Genomic DNA, 14,562 nt, shown 5'->3' with positions numbered 1-14,562 from the left:
GTGCCAAAGTCTTATCAACTTGTTAATAGAACCTTTTGTACAAATACATCCAGGACAGATGCCACCGAAGAAGAGAGGTGCTGCCCAAAGAGCCCTGGCCAGACTACGTCAGAGTTCACAATCTCAAACCACCACCAAACGAACGAGTGACGCCCCACAACAACACGTACCTGTAAATGGCCATAAACGAAGGAAAACGAGTCAACCCAACAATTCAACACCAAAAGAGGAAAAGTTGGCACACGTTTTGGCCAATTTAAACTTGGCTGTAGGCGAATTGTTCTCATTAACTGAGTATAAGTCGATCGTATACTGGAATCCTAAAGATTATTCAAGTGGTTTACCCAAGACACAAGTTCCTGAACTATTTCAGGAGTTTGCTGAAGATTCAAAGTATAAAATAGTATGGGACGAAGAAATTGAGAACGATAAGGAAGTCAAGAACTTACCACTAAGATTTCAGAAGAAGTTGTTGGCTGAACGAGAGCAAAAGCTCTTGGATAAGTTTCCGTTTAAAAACGAAGTCATAGAAAGAAGTCACGTCATAGAGTCTCAATTATTGGATAGTTTGGAAGAGGAAAAGGATTCCCGCCCTCAGTCAAAGGGGAAAGCGCACTCAGTTAAACAGGAAGAAGTAAAGCCAGATCCCAAAAAGAAGGGGAAACCAACAAGACGCTCCAAAGCAGCAGAAGAAGCAGAACAAGTAGACGAGGAGCAAGAGGAAGAAGTAGAAGAAATAGAACAAGACTCAGAGGATGATGAAGGTACCGAAAGGGGAAAATACAAACTAAAAGTAAAGTACACATTACCACCACCCCTCGTCACTCATCCTTCACATATCCCCAAATGGAGACCCACAACTGAGCAAATGGTAGAAGGAAACAATCAGCAAGAAATAATAGACTTTGACCCAGTACCTTTACAAATCATAAAATCAAACAGTGACACCATAGAAGCACCAGAAGTTGCTGACAAATTACGGAATTTCTTGGACAACAACTACAAGAACCCAATTATTGATGAATCCAACATGCCTGATTTCAATAATACAGCCCAAGAATACGAGTCCATTATGAATCAACAATTTCAATTATTAAAAAAGATATCACATAAAATAAATAATGAAAGCAGTTTAGAATTAAATGGAGAAAAGATCGAAAGACGGAAGATTGTGCTACCACAAACATCAAATATAAAACTCACGGATCCATTCCGAAACACGGGTTCAGTAACCCCCAAACTCCAAGGACTTCAAAACAATTTAACCCATCATGACTATTTACTCAATCAAGGTATTGCATTTTCAAAAGTGCACCATCAAATGAGAAGACAACATCAATTGCGGACCAGGAAAGTGACTCTGATGATTGAACAACATTTCAAAAAGAAGAAGGGAGAGAAAGAACGACTTGCTCGTGAACGAGAACAAAACCTTCGGAAAATTAGTCGATTGGCTATTCAAGCAGTTAAAAAGAGATGGAACCAGGCGTATAAAGTATATCAGTTCATTCAACAGGAGAAAGAGGACGAAATTAAACAAAAGAAGGGAAGAGAACATTTATCACAAATGTTGGAACATTCTACTCAGTTATTAGAAGCACAATTGGCATCTTCGAGAGAAGCAACTGCTGATATTGAAAGTGAGACTTTGTTAAGCGATGAAATGAATGAAGGTAGTGATTCAGATACGTTCAGTTCTAGTTCTGAAGAAGAGGAAGAACTTAATGGAAGTGCCAAGGAGGCCGAAAATGATATGAATCTTTCAATTGAAGAATTAAAGAAGAAGTATGCCAATATGGAAAGCTCAGTCGAACCTTCTTCTAATCCAGAACGGGAAACTGAACAAGATTCAGAAGAAGAAGAAGAAGAAGAAGAAGAAGAATCAGATGATGACGGTATTAACGTAAGCCAAGGTCTTGCCTCTTTGTATGGAATAACTGAAGTTGAAAGTCCAGCTCCTGTCACTCCTTCCACGGAATACACCGAGCAAGAAAAAGAAATAATTGATAAACTCAATCAAGAAGAACAAATTGATAATTCACTTTTAGACTCTGATGATGCCAGTCTGATTTCTGATTGGGAATCTTCTGAAAATGAAGCTGATGAAGAAGTAGAACCAGAAGATGACGAAGAGATGGAAGAAGTTGAAGAAACAGAAGAGAAACCGAATGGTCTTGCAAGCTTATTTAATAATGACATCGAGGACGAATCCGATGAAGATGTTGAAATCAACGAAGAAAGCGGTAGTGATGATTACATGTCTACCACAGACGAAGAAGCCGAAGCGGAAGAAAAAGAAACCAGTAACGGTTCCTTAAAATCAGAAGAACCTACAAAACAAGAACAAGAAGATGAAGAAGAAGAAGAAGTCAAAGTTGAAGAAATTAATGGTTCAATGGTTAAAGACGTTCCATTACCTTCTCTTTTACGAGGTACACTTAGACCCTATCAAAAACAAGGTCTTAATTGGTTAGCCAGTTTATACAACAACAACACAAACGGTATTCTTGCCGATGAGATGGGTTTAGGTAAAACCATTCAAACAATTGCATTGATATCTTATTTGGCATGTGAACACCACATTTGGGGCCCACATTTAATTATTGTGCCTACTTCAGTTATGTTGAATTGGGAAATGGAGTTCAAGAAGTTTGCACCGGGTTTCAAAGTGTTGACGTATTATGGATCTCCTCAGCAACGTGCTCAGAAGAGGAAAGGATGGAACAAACCAGATGCATTTCATGTATGTATCACGTCGTACCAATTGGTGGTTCAAGATCAACAATCATTCAAGCGAAGAAGATGGAGATATATGATTCTTGACGAAGCGCATAATATCAAGAACTTTAGATCTACTCGTTGGCGAGCATTGTTGAATTTTAATACTGAAAATAGATTGCTTTTAACCGGTACACCATTACAAAACAACTTGATGGAATTATGGTCGTTGTTATATTTCTTAATGCCTTCATCAAAAGTTAATCAAGCTATGCCGGAGGGATTTGCCAATTTGGATGACTTCCAGCAATGGTTTGGTCGTCCCGTTGATAAAATATTGGAACAGACCACCATGGGCGGTAGTTCTGATTTAATTGATGAAAATGAACGAACCACTCTGAAAATGGATGAAGAAACAAGAAACACCGTGGCGAGATTACATCAAGTGTTGCGTCCATATTTGCTTAGACGATTAAAGAAGGATGTGGAAAAACAAATGCCAGGAAAGTATGAACATATTGTGTATTGCCGTCTTTCTAAAAGACAGCGATTCTTGTATGATGATTTCATGTCGAGGGCTAAGACCAAGGAAACTTTGGCATCGGGGAACTTTCTTTCTATTATTAATTGTTTGATGCAATTGAGAAAAGTTTGTAACCATCCTGATTTGTTTGAAGTTAGACCGATTGTCACTTCGTTCGCAATGCCTAGATCAGTATCTTCGTTTTATCAACCAACGCTTCAGTTGGTTAATAAACAGTTGGACAAATCGAATTACAAGGAAACAATCAATTTCAATGTTCTTAATCTTGATATTACAACCCGAGACAATTTGAATTATTTTGTTTGTCAATCGTGTGATCGATTGCAATCTTCAAAAGAATTAGAAGAACAGATTACTCAATTGAATAAGCTACAGAATGGGGTAGATTCAAGTGATGTGGACGTTACTGATTATTTGAAATATTATCAGCATTTAAAGGCACATGCGCAACTGGAAGTTCAGGAAAAGTTGAAACAGGTATTATATTTGAATTCGTTGAGATGCAGCAGAAAGCCATTGTATGGAGAGTCATTATTACGTTTCCTTACTATTCCAGTTCTAGATTTTACAGATGAACCATTTGACAAGTTTTCTTTGACCATACCCCAACGAGTTGATGCGATGGGTGACACCATTGAAAAGTTCTCCATTATAACACCACCAGTAGTTGCTCTAGATATGAAGGATCAAATTATACCTATATCAACACAGAGGAAAGTTCTGAATGAAATTGCCACTAATAAAATTGATAATCCATTCCACAAGTCTCAAGTTAAGTTATCTATTGCATTTCCTGATAAATCACTCTTGCAGTATGACTGTGGTAAACTACAGAAGCTTGCTACTTTATTACAAACCTTGACGGCGGAGGGACATCGAGCATTGATTTTCACACAAATGACAAAAGTTCTTGATATTCTCGAACAATTTTTGAATATTCACGGATATAGATACATGAGATTAGATGGTGCCACCAAGATTGAAGACCGTCAACTTCTAACTGAGAAGTTCAATCGTGATAACAAGATCCCGGTGTTTATCTTGTCTACTAGATCTGGTGGGTTGGGTATCAACTTAACTGGTGCCGATACAGTCATCTTTTATGATTCCGATTGGAATCCCGCTATGGATAAGCAATGTCAGGATCGTTGTCATAGAATTGGGCAAGTTAGAGATGTGCATATCTATCGATTTGTTTCTGAATACACTATCGAATCGAACATTCTTAAAAAGGCTAACCAGAAGAGACAGTTGGATAATGTGGTTATCCAGGAGGGTGAATTCACCACGGATTATTTCGGTAAATTCTCTGTGCGTGATCTTGTCAGTGATAATATTGTCGGTGATGATGTTGTTGATAGAACCATTGATTTCTCAGGAGATGTTAAAATGGGTAATGTGTTCGCTCAAGCGGAAGATGAAGAGGATAGAGTTGCTGCTGGAGCCGCGTTGAAGGAAGTTGCTGTTGATGAAGAAGATTTCAAAGAAGAGAGTAAATCAGTGGCTGACACTCCTTCACAAACACCTGCTCCACCACTGACGTTGGCCATGAATGGAGGAGTCATGGGGATTGATGATTTGGGTGATCAAGATTTCGAAGAAGGTATTGGTCATATTGATGAGTATATGTTGAGATTTATCTCCGACGGATACTACTAGAGAGGGGAAAACTGTAGCAAAACAGTTTGTATAACGTTAGCATAATATGTAACATTAAATATTAAAATTTACATGTATTAGTAATAGAAGATGTAACTGATAACTAGGGGCGGAGGCGGGAGCAGCAGGGTTTGTGAGTGTGAGTGTGAGTCAATAGCAAGTCAGAGTCAAATGGGTCAGTGTCGGGGTACCTGTACCCGCTGCCATCGATCTTTGTTTGACGTATTTTTCCGTGGAAAAACGAGTGGGGCTAGAGACAAAATGAAACTTTAAATATATTTTTGTATGACAAAAGCACAACGGCTTAACGGCACATAACTTTCACAAGGAAATGCCATTAGTAAGCTTTCGTTACTTTTGACGCATCCAGTAAAAAAGTCGTTTGTGTCATTATTTCTTTTCTCTTTTTTATATAAAGAATCTTGTTCCTTACTTTATCCTTATGTAGGCCCGCGAACTATGCCAATGGATTTCGATGACACTATGAAAATGGTAACTAGTGATAGCGTAAATAGTAATACTAGTTCAGAATCTTCAGAATCTGCAGATTCTGCCATTGTGGGATCCACATTAACCGATAGGTCGGTGTATATAACCACATGGAGGGAGTTCCTAAAGTACGAACTAATTGATCAATTCTCACCAGTTTATTTTGTGGGGTTCTTAGGATGTGGAATCACCGGCAATATACTTTACGAATTCCCCTATCCTGCCAAATGGCTCCAAATTTGTGGGATTATCATGCACTGTCTCACATTAGTGTTGTTTCTTGCAACTACAGCATTATTAGTGCTAAGTTGTTGGCACTACCCTGAGAGAATCACCCGTTATCATTACGACCCCAGTGTATCTATATTCATGGGTGTATATTCCATGGGGTTTACCACGATTGTTAATGGTGTGCACTATTTACTCAATGGTAAATATCCAATTTTTGTGTGGGTACTATGGTGGATAGGTGTATTCATGGCAGTATATAATGCCACTTTCATATTCTACTTTTCGTTCTTGTCCAAGTTGAACGAACACAAGTTGAAAGACATGAATTCTACGATATTCTTGCCGATAGTGTGTCCTTGTGTGGTATCATCTTCAGGGAACTTGGTTGCCATGACGTTAACCAACCCCAATCACAGAGTAGTAACTTCAATTGCATCATTCATGTTACTTTGTGTTTCATTAGTGCTTTACCATGGCCTTGGTGCCATATATATGGCCAGGTTAGTACTTGTCAAGATTCCTGACACGTACCAAATATTTACTATGTTCTTGCCAATTGGGTTCTTGGGTCAAAGCAGTTATAGTATAATGTTATTTGGAACAAACATGTATGACTTCATCCCCGATAAGACTCTCGCTAGTTCGTTGTTTTTTCCATGCGCCTTGTTTGCCATGTGTTTATTGGCAGGTGGGTATATCTTTACATTCCTTGCCATAATCTCTACTTTGTCCAAGATCAAACCATTTGCCAGGAACTTAAACCCCGAGATTACCGGGTATGGTTTGATCAAATGGAACAAAGGATATTGGACAATGACTTTCCCCTTGGGTACTATGTCTTTAGGTAATATAGAAATCTCAAGAAGCATAGGATTGATACCTGGTGGGTTTGAATTGAAGTTCTTTAAGGTGTTTAGTTGTATGTTTAGTGTGGCGGTGGTTATTATTTGTTTGATTAATTTGGTGGGAATGGCTGATCATATTTGGCGAACTGTTAGGAAAACACTCTACCAACAACATCTGAGGGTAGTTATTGAGGTGGATAAAGTATAGTAGTTTTAATAATTAATAGAATCCATAATTGCTGCGAATTTTTGTAGGACACCAGGCTATTCCTGCATGGTATATTTTGTGCATTTTCGCACGACCAAGTCTCATTCGAAATATGAATTTGTTTAAAACGTGAGGCATAGACCGTATCTTTGTTCAACTAGACTGATACATCACAAACACACACAACCAACATGTCATCAGGAATTCAATCATTGTTAAAGACAGAAAAGGAAGCTGCTGAGATTGTCAATGAAGCTAGAAAATACAGAACCAATCGATTAAAGTCCGCCAAGCAAGATGCTCAAGGAGAAATTGATGCTTATAAGAAACAAAAGGAAGCTGAATTGAAGGCATACGAAAAGGAGCACGAAGGATTGAATGAATCAATTGACAAAGAAGCCGATTCTCAAGTCGAAAAGGAATTGGCTGCTATTAATGCCAAGTATTCTGAAAAGAAGGACGTTGTCGTGAAATTGTTGGTTGATGCCACCATTAAACCAACTCCTGAATTACACATCAATGCTGCGTAAATAAATATATATATATACTATTGTGGTCTATGAACATAAGATGTCTATATAGATTAAATGCAATAACTTTCAAGAAGAAGCAAAACACACATACACAAATTCAAACCCTATTTTCCACCTTTCGATAATTTACTAAATGCCTTGATCTTTTGCCAGATACGATTATCATATCCAGCAATATTTAAACTCTCAACAAATGACCAGGCAGCTTTATCATCTTTAATTGGATAATCAATTGGTGGTGGGATACTAGTAGCAATTCCTAGTAATCTTAATAAAGGCTTATCCATAATTACTGATTTAGCATTACATAGCCCAGTAAGGCCCTCTTCACCTCCAAATTTACCATAACCCGACTTTTTGGCACCACCAAATGGCAATTGAGCCACGTAAAATGTAGCAAAATCATTAATGGCAACATTGCCACTTTCAAGCCTATTTGCAAGTTCATTGAGTTGTGTGAAATCACTACCAAATATGGAATTTCCCAACCCATACTCAGTGCTGTTGGCAATGGTAATAGCATCGTCAACATCATTAGCTTTAATCATGGTAAGAACCGGTCCAAATACTTCCTCTTGGAAGATCCTCATTCCTGGAGTTACATCCACGAGTAAAGTGGGTTCAAAATAATGGCCCTGTGGGTAATTTGGATGTTGATATGGTTTACCACCGTGGATCAACCTAGCACCTTTGGCCACGGCATCATTAATCAATTCTTCAATTTGTTCAAACCTATTATTTGAAATCATGGCACCCATATCAATTTCATCCAATTGATCTATATCTGATCCAACCCTAAAGTGGGATATTCTTTCTGTAAAGATTTCTACCAATTGTTCATAACTCTTGGGTAAACAAATGACTCGTTCAATACCAATACAATTTTGACCAGCACTTTGGAAAGTTCCTCTTAATATAACTGATGATAAGGCATTGATATCTTTAACATCATCGAGAACAATCAATGCATCTTTACCTCCCAATTCAATAACATGAGGTGTTAATTGTTTGGAAGCACTTTGCACAACGTAATGTGCCACTGGTTTTGATCCAATAAATGTAATATGTTGCAAACCGGGATGGGAAGTGAAATATTCAGCATCGTCAGGGAAACAATAACACAATTGAACCAAGTTCTCATCAATATCCATCAGTCTTAATGCCGTTCTAACCACATCAATAAACCATTGAGACGACCATACAACCTGTTCGGAACATTTGACAATAATGGCATTACCAGCAAACACAGAAGCAATTATAGGACCCATCAAGTTATGAAATGGGTAATTCCAAGACACGATTGCAGAAACAACCCCAAGTGGTTCATATCTCACTTCAGCATTCTTCATTAATCCCAAGAAGAAGTTGGAAGATCCCGGACGTTGGCTTGGCTTTAATGCACGTTCACCATTGTTGACGATCCAATTCAATTTCTCAAGCGTAACCATGATTTCCCCCATCAGGGCATCCAATTTGGTTTTTCCACTATCACGACAGGCAATCCTGGCGATATTTTCCTGATTCTCCAAAATGAACGTGGCCAATGTCTTCAAAAGTCTACGCCGTACGCTGAAACTTGAGTGTTTCCAAGCTTGTTGTGCTTGCTTGGCACGACTGATCTGCTCGTCCATTTCTTCGCGACTGGTGGTGGTGAATGTGCCTAAATATTGTCCCGTAGCAGGACAATAACTCTGAATCTTGTTGGGCTCATCGGGAACACGAATTGAGAGATTGGGAGGGTACAATCTCTTACCTTTCCAATGAGGCTTGGCTTCATCGGGTATGCTCACTTGTAACTTGATTGGATCCTCTAACTTGTTGTAGTTGTTAGGGTTGGACGTGATATACTTGGCCCAGACGTAATATAACGTGGGGACAATCACACAAATGAAGAATGTGGTGGAGATTTGGTACTGCCATTGCCACTCTTCAAATTTAAGATCAATTGCAATCATTGCTTGAAGCCAGGTGACAAAGTTTATGCTAAAGCTGCTAAGATTGATCGTGTTGTAAATTTTTATACTTTGCTAAACGAGGGGGATCATGTGAAATTTTCCTTGGCGCAACAAATTTGTTGCGCAACTGGTAGCGTCGGTTTTCTTGAACGACGTGTTACGACGTTGGTTGCGAAATCTATACAAGTACTTCTACTTACGCGTTGTGCTCCTCCTGTAGGTCCTGCTGTTGCAATTGTCTCAACATACCTTCGAAGTCATTGTCATCAGCAGTTCTGGTTTGAATAATCGTACCGAGAAGATTCTGATCAACATAATCCAATAAACAATCAGTTATTCTTGGTTTGTCTTGCATGATCCCTGAGAATTCGTTATAATGGACATACTCAGCCTTGGGAGGTAAGATATCATATTCAAATGTGTCATCTTTTAACCAAAACTCTTTAGGCAACTTGGCCATAATCTTGTTCTCGCCGGAAAGAACGGCAAATCTGATTAAATTAAATGGAATATCCTCTTGTTCTTGTTTTTCATTTGAAATGCCGAATAACCCATACAAAGAAGATTTAATACCACTTCCAATACTTTCAGTCTTGAATTTTCTGGTTTTAAATAATTCCTGTAATTCATCATGCAAGAATTGTCTATCGCTGTGCTCCTTCCAAAGCACACCTGCTCTAATCAAATAAGTCTCTGACGAAAGGACGGTTTCATGAGGCAAATTCTTGAATTGGCTTTCTATTTGAGGATCATGGGCTAAGCACACATCTTGGTATAGTCTAAATGCAGCGTATGGATGTGAGTCATACGCCTTTCTCAATGCAAGTTTAGCTTTTTCTCTGTCATCCAATTTCAAGTGTGCCAACACAGTAGAAAAGGCAATACCGGGAGTAAACCACTTCACATATGTAGTACACAAAGGTGATTCTGCAAACTGGATCAAATACTTGTACTCTTCACTCATTATAGCATAGAAGTCCAAAAAGTATCTTACCCCAAGTGGATCTTCGGCTGGTGAGAGTGACAACAAAAATTTACAGAAGGAAAATGCCGTAAAGAAAGTAGAACGTTCACCCAATGCAATAATGTATCGGAATAAACATAAATAAAACTGACGATTCATATAACTTTCATATGGAAGTCTGATTAACCCGGTGTTTCCCTGGGATAATATTTCATGGAAATGCTTGTGGAAAGATCTATCAAATGTGAAAAGAGCCCTCTCGACCAACGCATTACTGGCAGATTTGTTATCTCCTTGTCTCAACAAAACCATGGATACTTGAAGCAAGGTTTCTACATGGTATGGATATTGTTGCAATAATTGCATTAATGATTCGGGATCCGGCGTCATGACAACAGATGCATAAAATCTGGTATTGGCCACTCGTTCTTTTATGTTATTAACCTTTGTAAATTTAAAGTACTTCACGCCTAATTCCTTTTCCTTTCTAATTTTAGCTTCTAAATCTTCCAATTCGATAGAATCTTCCTTGTATTCCAAATAAGCGGTGTATTCCTCGGGTTTGATCTCTTCCATATTCATTGGCTTTAATGTAGTAGGCAACCAATCATCTCTTATTCTCGACAAGAGAAGTTTCCTGCTGGTTCCAGGGATGCTTCGACGATCATTGCCACCCCAACCTCGTGTAAGACGAGCTAATTTTTTAAATTGCTGTAATAATTCCGGGGAAATTGCCAATGATGTGGTTGCGTTGGCATCTTCAATGGTATCCATGGATAAATTACCAAATAAGTTTTTATACTCTTGATCTTGATCCAAGTTGGATATAGATTTTATGGATAGCAAAGGTAATGATTGCTTTAATCTTTTAGTGGTGAAGAATTTAAAGTTTGAATCGTAGACTGCACTAGGAACATTTACTTCATCAAATTCTTCTTCAAAGTCATACATATCTTCAAGTGGAACATCGGAAGATCGTGAAACTTTGCCACTCTGTTGATCCTTTTTCCTTACTTCGGCCAAAATTCTGTCTAATTCTTCATCACTATCGACGTCTGATTCCTCCTTCTTCTTGGCCTTGGACTTCTTTTTCTTTTTCTTGCTCTTGGGTGGTTTTTGTATGATTACAGCCTCTTCTTCTTGCACTTTTTCTGCAATTGGCTTCTCTTCCTCTTCCTCTGACTCATCAACATCATCATCATTCAACAAAGCAAATGCATTAAATTTTGATATTTTCACAGGTACAGGTTCTTCTTCTTCGTCTTCATTGTCCAGCGCAGGTTCAGGACTCTCAGTTACACTTTTCAGACTGGCTTCCTCTAGCCTTTGTCTTTCCAATCTTCTCAAAGTCCGAGAACTCATGGTTGGTCTGTGCGTTTGAGTGTGTATGTGTATGCTAGTTGGTGAATGACTAATTGACCTTTGCTTTGCTTGTTTGATATCGGCCAGAAAAAAAAAATTGGTCGTCTCCTGCATAAGACACAATGAGTGTCAAAAACAAAATGGTGGGTGCAAAAATAACAGCGGCTATCTGTGTTACACATCGTTTCTTCTTCATGTTATCGTTCTCCCAATGAATTCACCATTCCTTTTCTCTGGTTCTGATAAATTGAATAAATGTGATATGATTAGCAGACCAGTTACAAAGAAGTTATTAGAAGATGATCGTCCCATTGTTGGATCAAGCAAATTGCTATATCCACATTTGAATTCCGCCAATACCTTGTCACCAGGATCGGTATCGACCGTTGACATTCGTTCACCCATGCCCACCATGTCCTTCTCCCCTAGAGATCAACCCATGACAATTGCAAAAAAGAAATTACAAATGGCATTAGCAGAATTAGTGCAATCTGAATACATGTATCTTGGATCATTGAAACGATTACGAGATGTGTTCTTCGATACTTGTGTTGATAATACTGAAAGCTCGTACCTGTTGAAAATTGTGAAGTACTGTTTGCTCCATTTGATTGAAATACATACTCTGTTGATTGACGATTTGGCTAGGTTGTTTCCTAGTGATCGAAGTTTGTACCAAATTGCTGAATTGTTTGCCCAACGAGTTTGCGAGTCGGCAATCTGTCGGTTTTGGTATGAGGAATACATAAAACAGTATGAAGATTTCCTTAAGATTGCCAAGTTGAATAATCAAACACTGAATGATAGAGAAGTGAGTATCAGGTGGGCCACTGCCTGGCAGAAATATCTTGAGAAGTCCCAACAGTCAAAGAAACATCTTGATTTTTCCATTGAGTCGCTTTCCCAAGGTCCCATCTCCAGAATATCAAAATATAAGTTGCTAGTAGAGTCTATTCACAAGCAATGCAAGGAAAATCTTGCCAGTTCTCAAAAAGTAAAATGTTGGATGGATCAAATTCATTCTCATTTACTGCTGATCAACGATAATAGTTGGAAACTACATCAACAACAAAGCGAGTTCAATGAACGGGTAGAAAGTATAATCAACTTCAGGAATATCCCATTTGTCCATGAATTGAGCATTGAATTCTTTGGCAACGCTCTTTTAGTTGGTTCAGAAACAATAATTTGGATTGAAGCTGGCGAAAGGGGAAAGATTTCAACGTATCCTATCCTTGTCTTCAAAAGCCATCTCATAATTTGTGATTGCATAAAATCAAAAACTCGACGGTCATACAAGCAAAACATCAAATTCATTATCCCCTTGTCCAAAACATGGTTAGTAACTGAGTTCAAAAGTTGTGGTGGAATATTCTGTGAGTACCCATATGCATTCAAGATTATTTTTGAAATCAATTCTTGCCAATATGAGTTTGCCATGGTATTCTTGACGGAACTGGAGTTTTCCATATGGAGAAATCTACTAGATACATTAATCAATTATGTGAATGGACCCTGTGATTTAAACTTCATCAAGGATGAAATTAAGTATGTTTGTGTATTTCCTCAAGAGATTTGCTCCTATAATATTGACTTGGATGGAGACAACTATAAAAAGAACATCAAAAAGTGTTACTTTAAACATTCGATCAACATAAGAGTGAAGTTTGATTTCCCCATTAGCGAATTGCAAAGTCTGACTTGCCTAACTAATTACTTTGAAAATGATAATCTGTTGATGTATCAACAACTAGTGTTAAAAAAATCAAATGTGGTTGCAAATCAGAAAAATTTGGAAAGTATATGGAGCAAAGAATTACCCATACATTTCAGAACTACAACTACATTCACTGAAGTCGTGAGAAGCTGGTCGTTACGGAGTACAAGTTCTCTTACAAGAAAATGGTCGTTTAGAAAATTAATGGATCAAACGGAAAGCGATTCTCATGATCTATCAGACGAGCACGATGAGACTAAAGAGGGGAATCAAGTTTCACACGATGACATTCCAGAACCGGTAACTGCACGATCGAATTCGTTGAAACGATTTAAAGATTCTGTAAGTTGGTACATACCGTCTTCAAAGTGATACTACATTAGAACGTGAGCTTTGATATAGATGTATATTTTGTGTATACTTTTTTACTTCATAAAAACATACAAACTTTTATGCTTAAAAAAAGAGTAATCAGGTTGTTTAGTTACCACTATCTCTACCACCATGAGAATCATTCTTGCTGGAATATTCAGGATTGAGATGAACATCCTTCTTGTCTTCACCTTCAATCAAGATCTTCTTGATGATATCATCAACGGAAGTTTTCCCAAATTCATTTTCCAAATCTCCCTTGGATGCTTGGTCAAAGATACCACCAGAACCACGATTTCTATTGGAAAATACCTTGTACACAGATACTAAATCAACTAAAGGGATTGTAGTGTCTCCCTTACGATACTTCTTCAACAATTCTATATCATCGACAAATAAAATGAAATCGACTTCTTGACCTTTATAAAGAACTTTATGTGGGTTGGCCATAACTAAGCTGATTGACTAAGAGTAATTGAGTGGATTGAGATGTAATTGCAAATAATTATGAATAAGAATTGACAATTGACAAAGAGAAAAGAAAGAAAGTAAAAAAAAAGGGGGAATTCATGAGAATTTCAAGTAAAAACGGTATTCAGGGTGAGGATCTTCAAGGAGGGACGATGGTGTCATTCCATTGTAAGCAACAAAACAAAAAAAAATGTGGGGTGAAAAAAAGGATCATCCGGGTAACTTTTAACAGATAACTATTTTTAGTGTGCATATAAACAAACTAATATATGACACAAATGCCACAAGATTGCTGTGTCGGAACTAATAACTTGCTGTTTCATGGTCTCAGTAGTGAATCTGTCCGTTTGTTTTTGTTTGTATTATTGCTTCAATATCCTGTTATATGTTGTTCTAGGTAAAGGACAAGGTAAAACAATTTCTGAAGTAGTGTGACTTGCTTGCAAAAAAAAAAAAAAATAATTGCTCCCTTCAAATACCTGTTCCATTGTATT

The 14,562-nt window shown here is 37.9% G+C and overlaps 7 protein-coding genes across 7 annotated transcripts; 4 read left to right on the top strand and 3 right to left on the bottom strand. All coding sequences in view use genetic code 12, as the record gives it.

Moving 5' to 3' along the window:
• Position 1: 1 nt before the first annotated feature.
• On the top strand, positions 2–5,022 carry SWR1 (chromatin-remodeling protein; the record flags this gene model as incomplete). Its single annotated transcript, XM_007374467.1, has 2 exons — positions 2–764; positions 795–5,022. The coding sequence occupies 2 exons, from the start codon at positions 59–61 to the stop codon at positions 4,919–4,921; spliced, it is 4,833 nt and encodes a 1,610-aa protein (XP_007374529.1).
• Positions 5,023–5,348: 326 nt separating this feature from the next.
• On the top strand, positions 5,349–6,728 carry SPAPADRAFT_60338 (uncharacterized protein; the record flags this gene model as incomplete). Its single annotated transcript, XM_007374466.1, has 1 exon — positions 5,349–6,728. The coding sequence occupies one exon, from the start codon at positions 5,381–5,383 to the stop codon at positions 6,692–6,694; it is 1,314 nt and encodes a 437-aa protein (XP_007374528.1).
• Positions 6,729–6,853: 125 nt separating this feature from the next.
• MSC7 (meiotic recombination directing protein) lies at positions 6,854–9,212 on the bottom strand (the record flags this gene model as incomplete). Its single annotated transcript, XM_007374464.1, has 1 exon — positions 6,854–9,212. One exon carries the CDS (start codon positions 9,180–9,182, stop codon positions 7,332–7,334), a length of 1,851 nt encoding a protein of 616 aa, XP_007374526.1.
• VMA10 (H(+)-transporting V1 sector ATPase subunit G) lies at positions 6,886–7,224 on the top strand (the record flags this gene model as incomplete). The annotated part of the gene is made up of 1 exon (XM_007374465.1): positions 6,886–7,224. The coding sequence occupies one exon, from the start codon at positions 6,886–6,888 to the stop codon at positions 7,222–7,224; it is 339 nt and encodes a 112-aa protein (XP_007374527.1).
• A 44-nt stretch (positions 9,213–9,256) lies between the features above and the next one.
• Positions 9,257–11,575, bottom strand: SPAPADRAFT_60333 (uncharacterized protein; the record flags this gene model as incomplete). Its single annotated transcript, XM_007374463.1, has 1 exon — positions 9,257–11,575. The coding sequence occupies one exon, from the start codon at positions 10,534–10,536 to the stop codon at positions 9,379–9,381; it is 1,158 nt and encodes a 385-aa protein (XP_007374525.1).
• Positions 11,576–11,770: 195 nt separating this feature from the next.
• Positions 11,771–13,597, top strand: SPAPADRAFT_137551 (uncharacterized protein; the record flags this gene model as incomplete). Its single annotated transcript, XM_007374462.1, has 1 exon — positions 11,771–13,597. One exon carries the CDS (start codon positions 11,771–11,773, stop codon positions 13,595–13,597), a length of 1,827 nt encoding a protein of 608 aa, XP_007374524.1.
• Positions 13,598–13,615: 18 nt separating this feature from the next.
• On the bottom strand, positions 13,616–14,124 carry SPAPADRAFT_60332 (uncharacterized protein; the record flags this gene model as incomplete). Its single annotated transcript, XM_007374461.1, has 1 exon — positions 13,616–14,124. One exon carries the CDS (start codon positions 14,045–14,047, stop codon positions 13,706–13,708), a length of 342 nt encoding a protein of 113 aa, XP_007374523.1.
• Positions 14,125–14,562: the final 438 nt, after the last annotated feature.

This window comes from Spathaspora passalidarum (genome assembly GCF_000223485.1).
Source record: "Spathaspora passalidarum NRRL Y-27907 unplaced genomic scaffold SPAPAscaffold_3, whole genome shotgun sequence".
Taxonomy (NCBI): domain Eukaryota; kingdom Fungi; phylum Ascomycota; class Pichiomycetes; order Serinales; family Debaryomycetaceae; genus Spathaspora; species Spathaspora passalidarum.
This window is presented reverse-complemented; position numbering and strand designations above follow the sequence as displayed.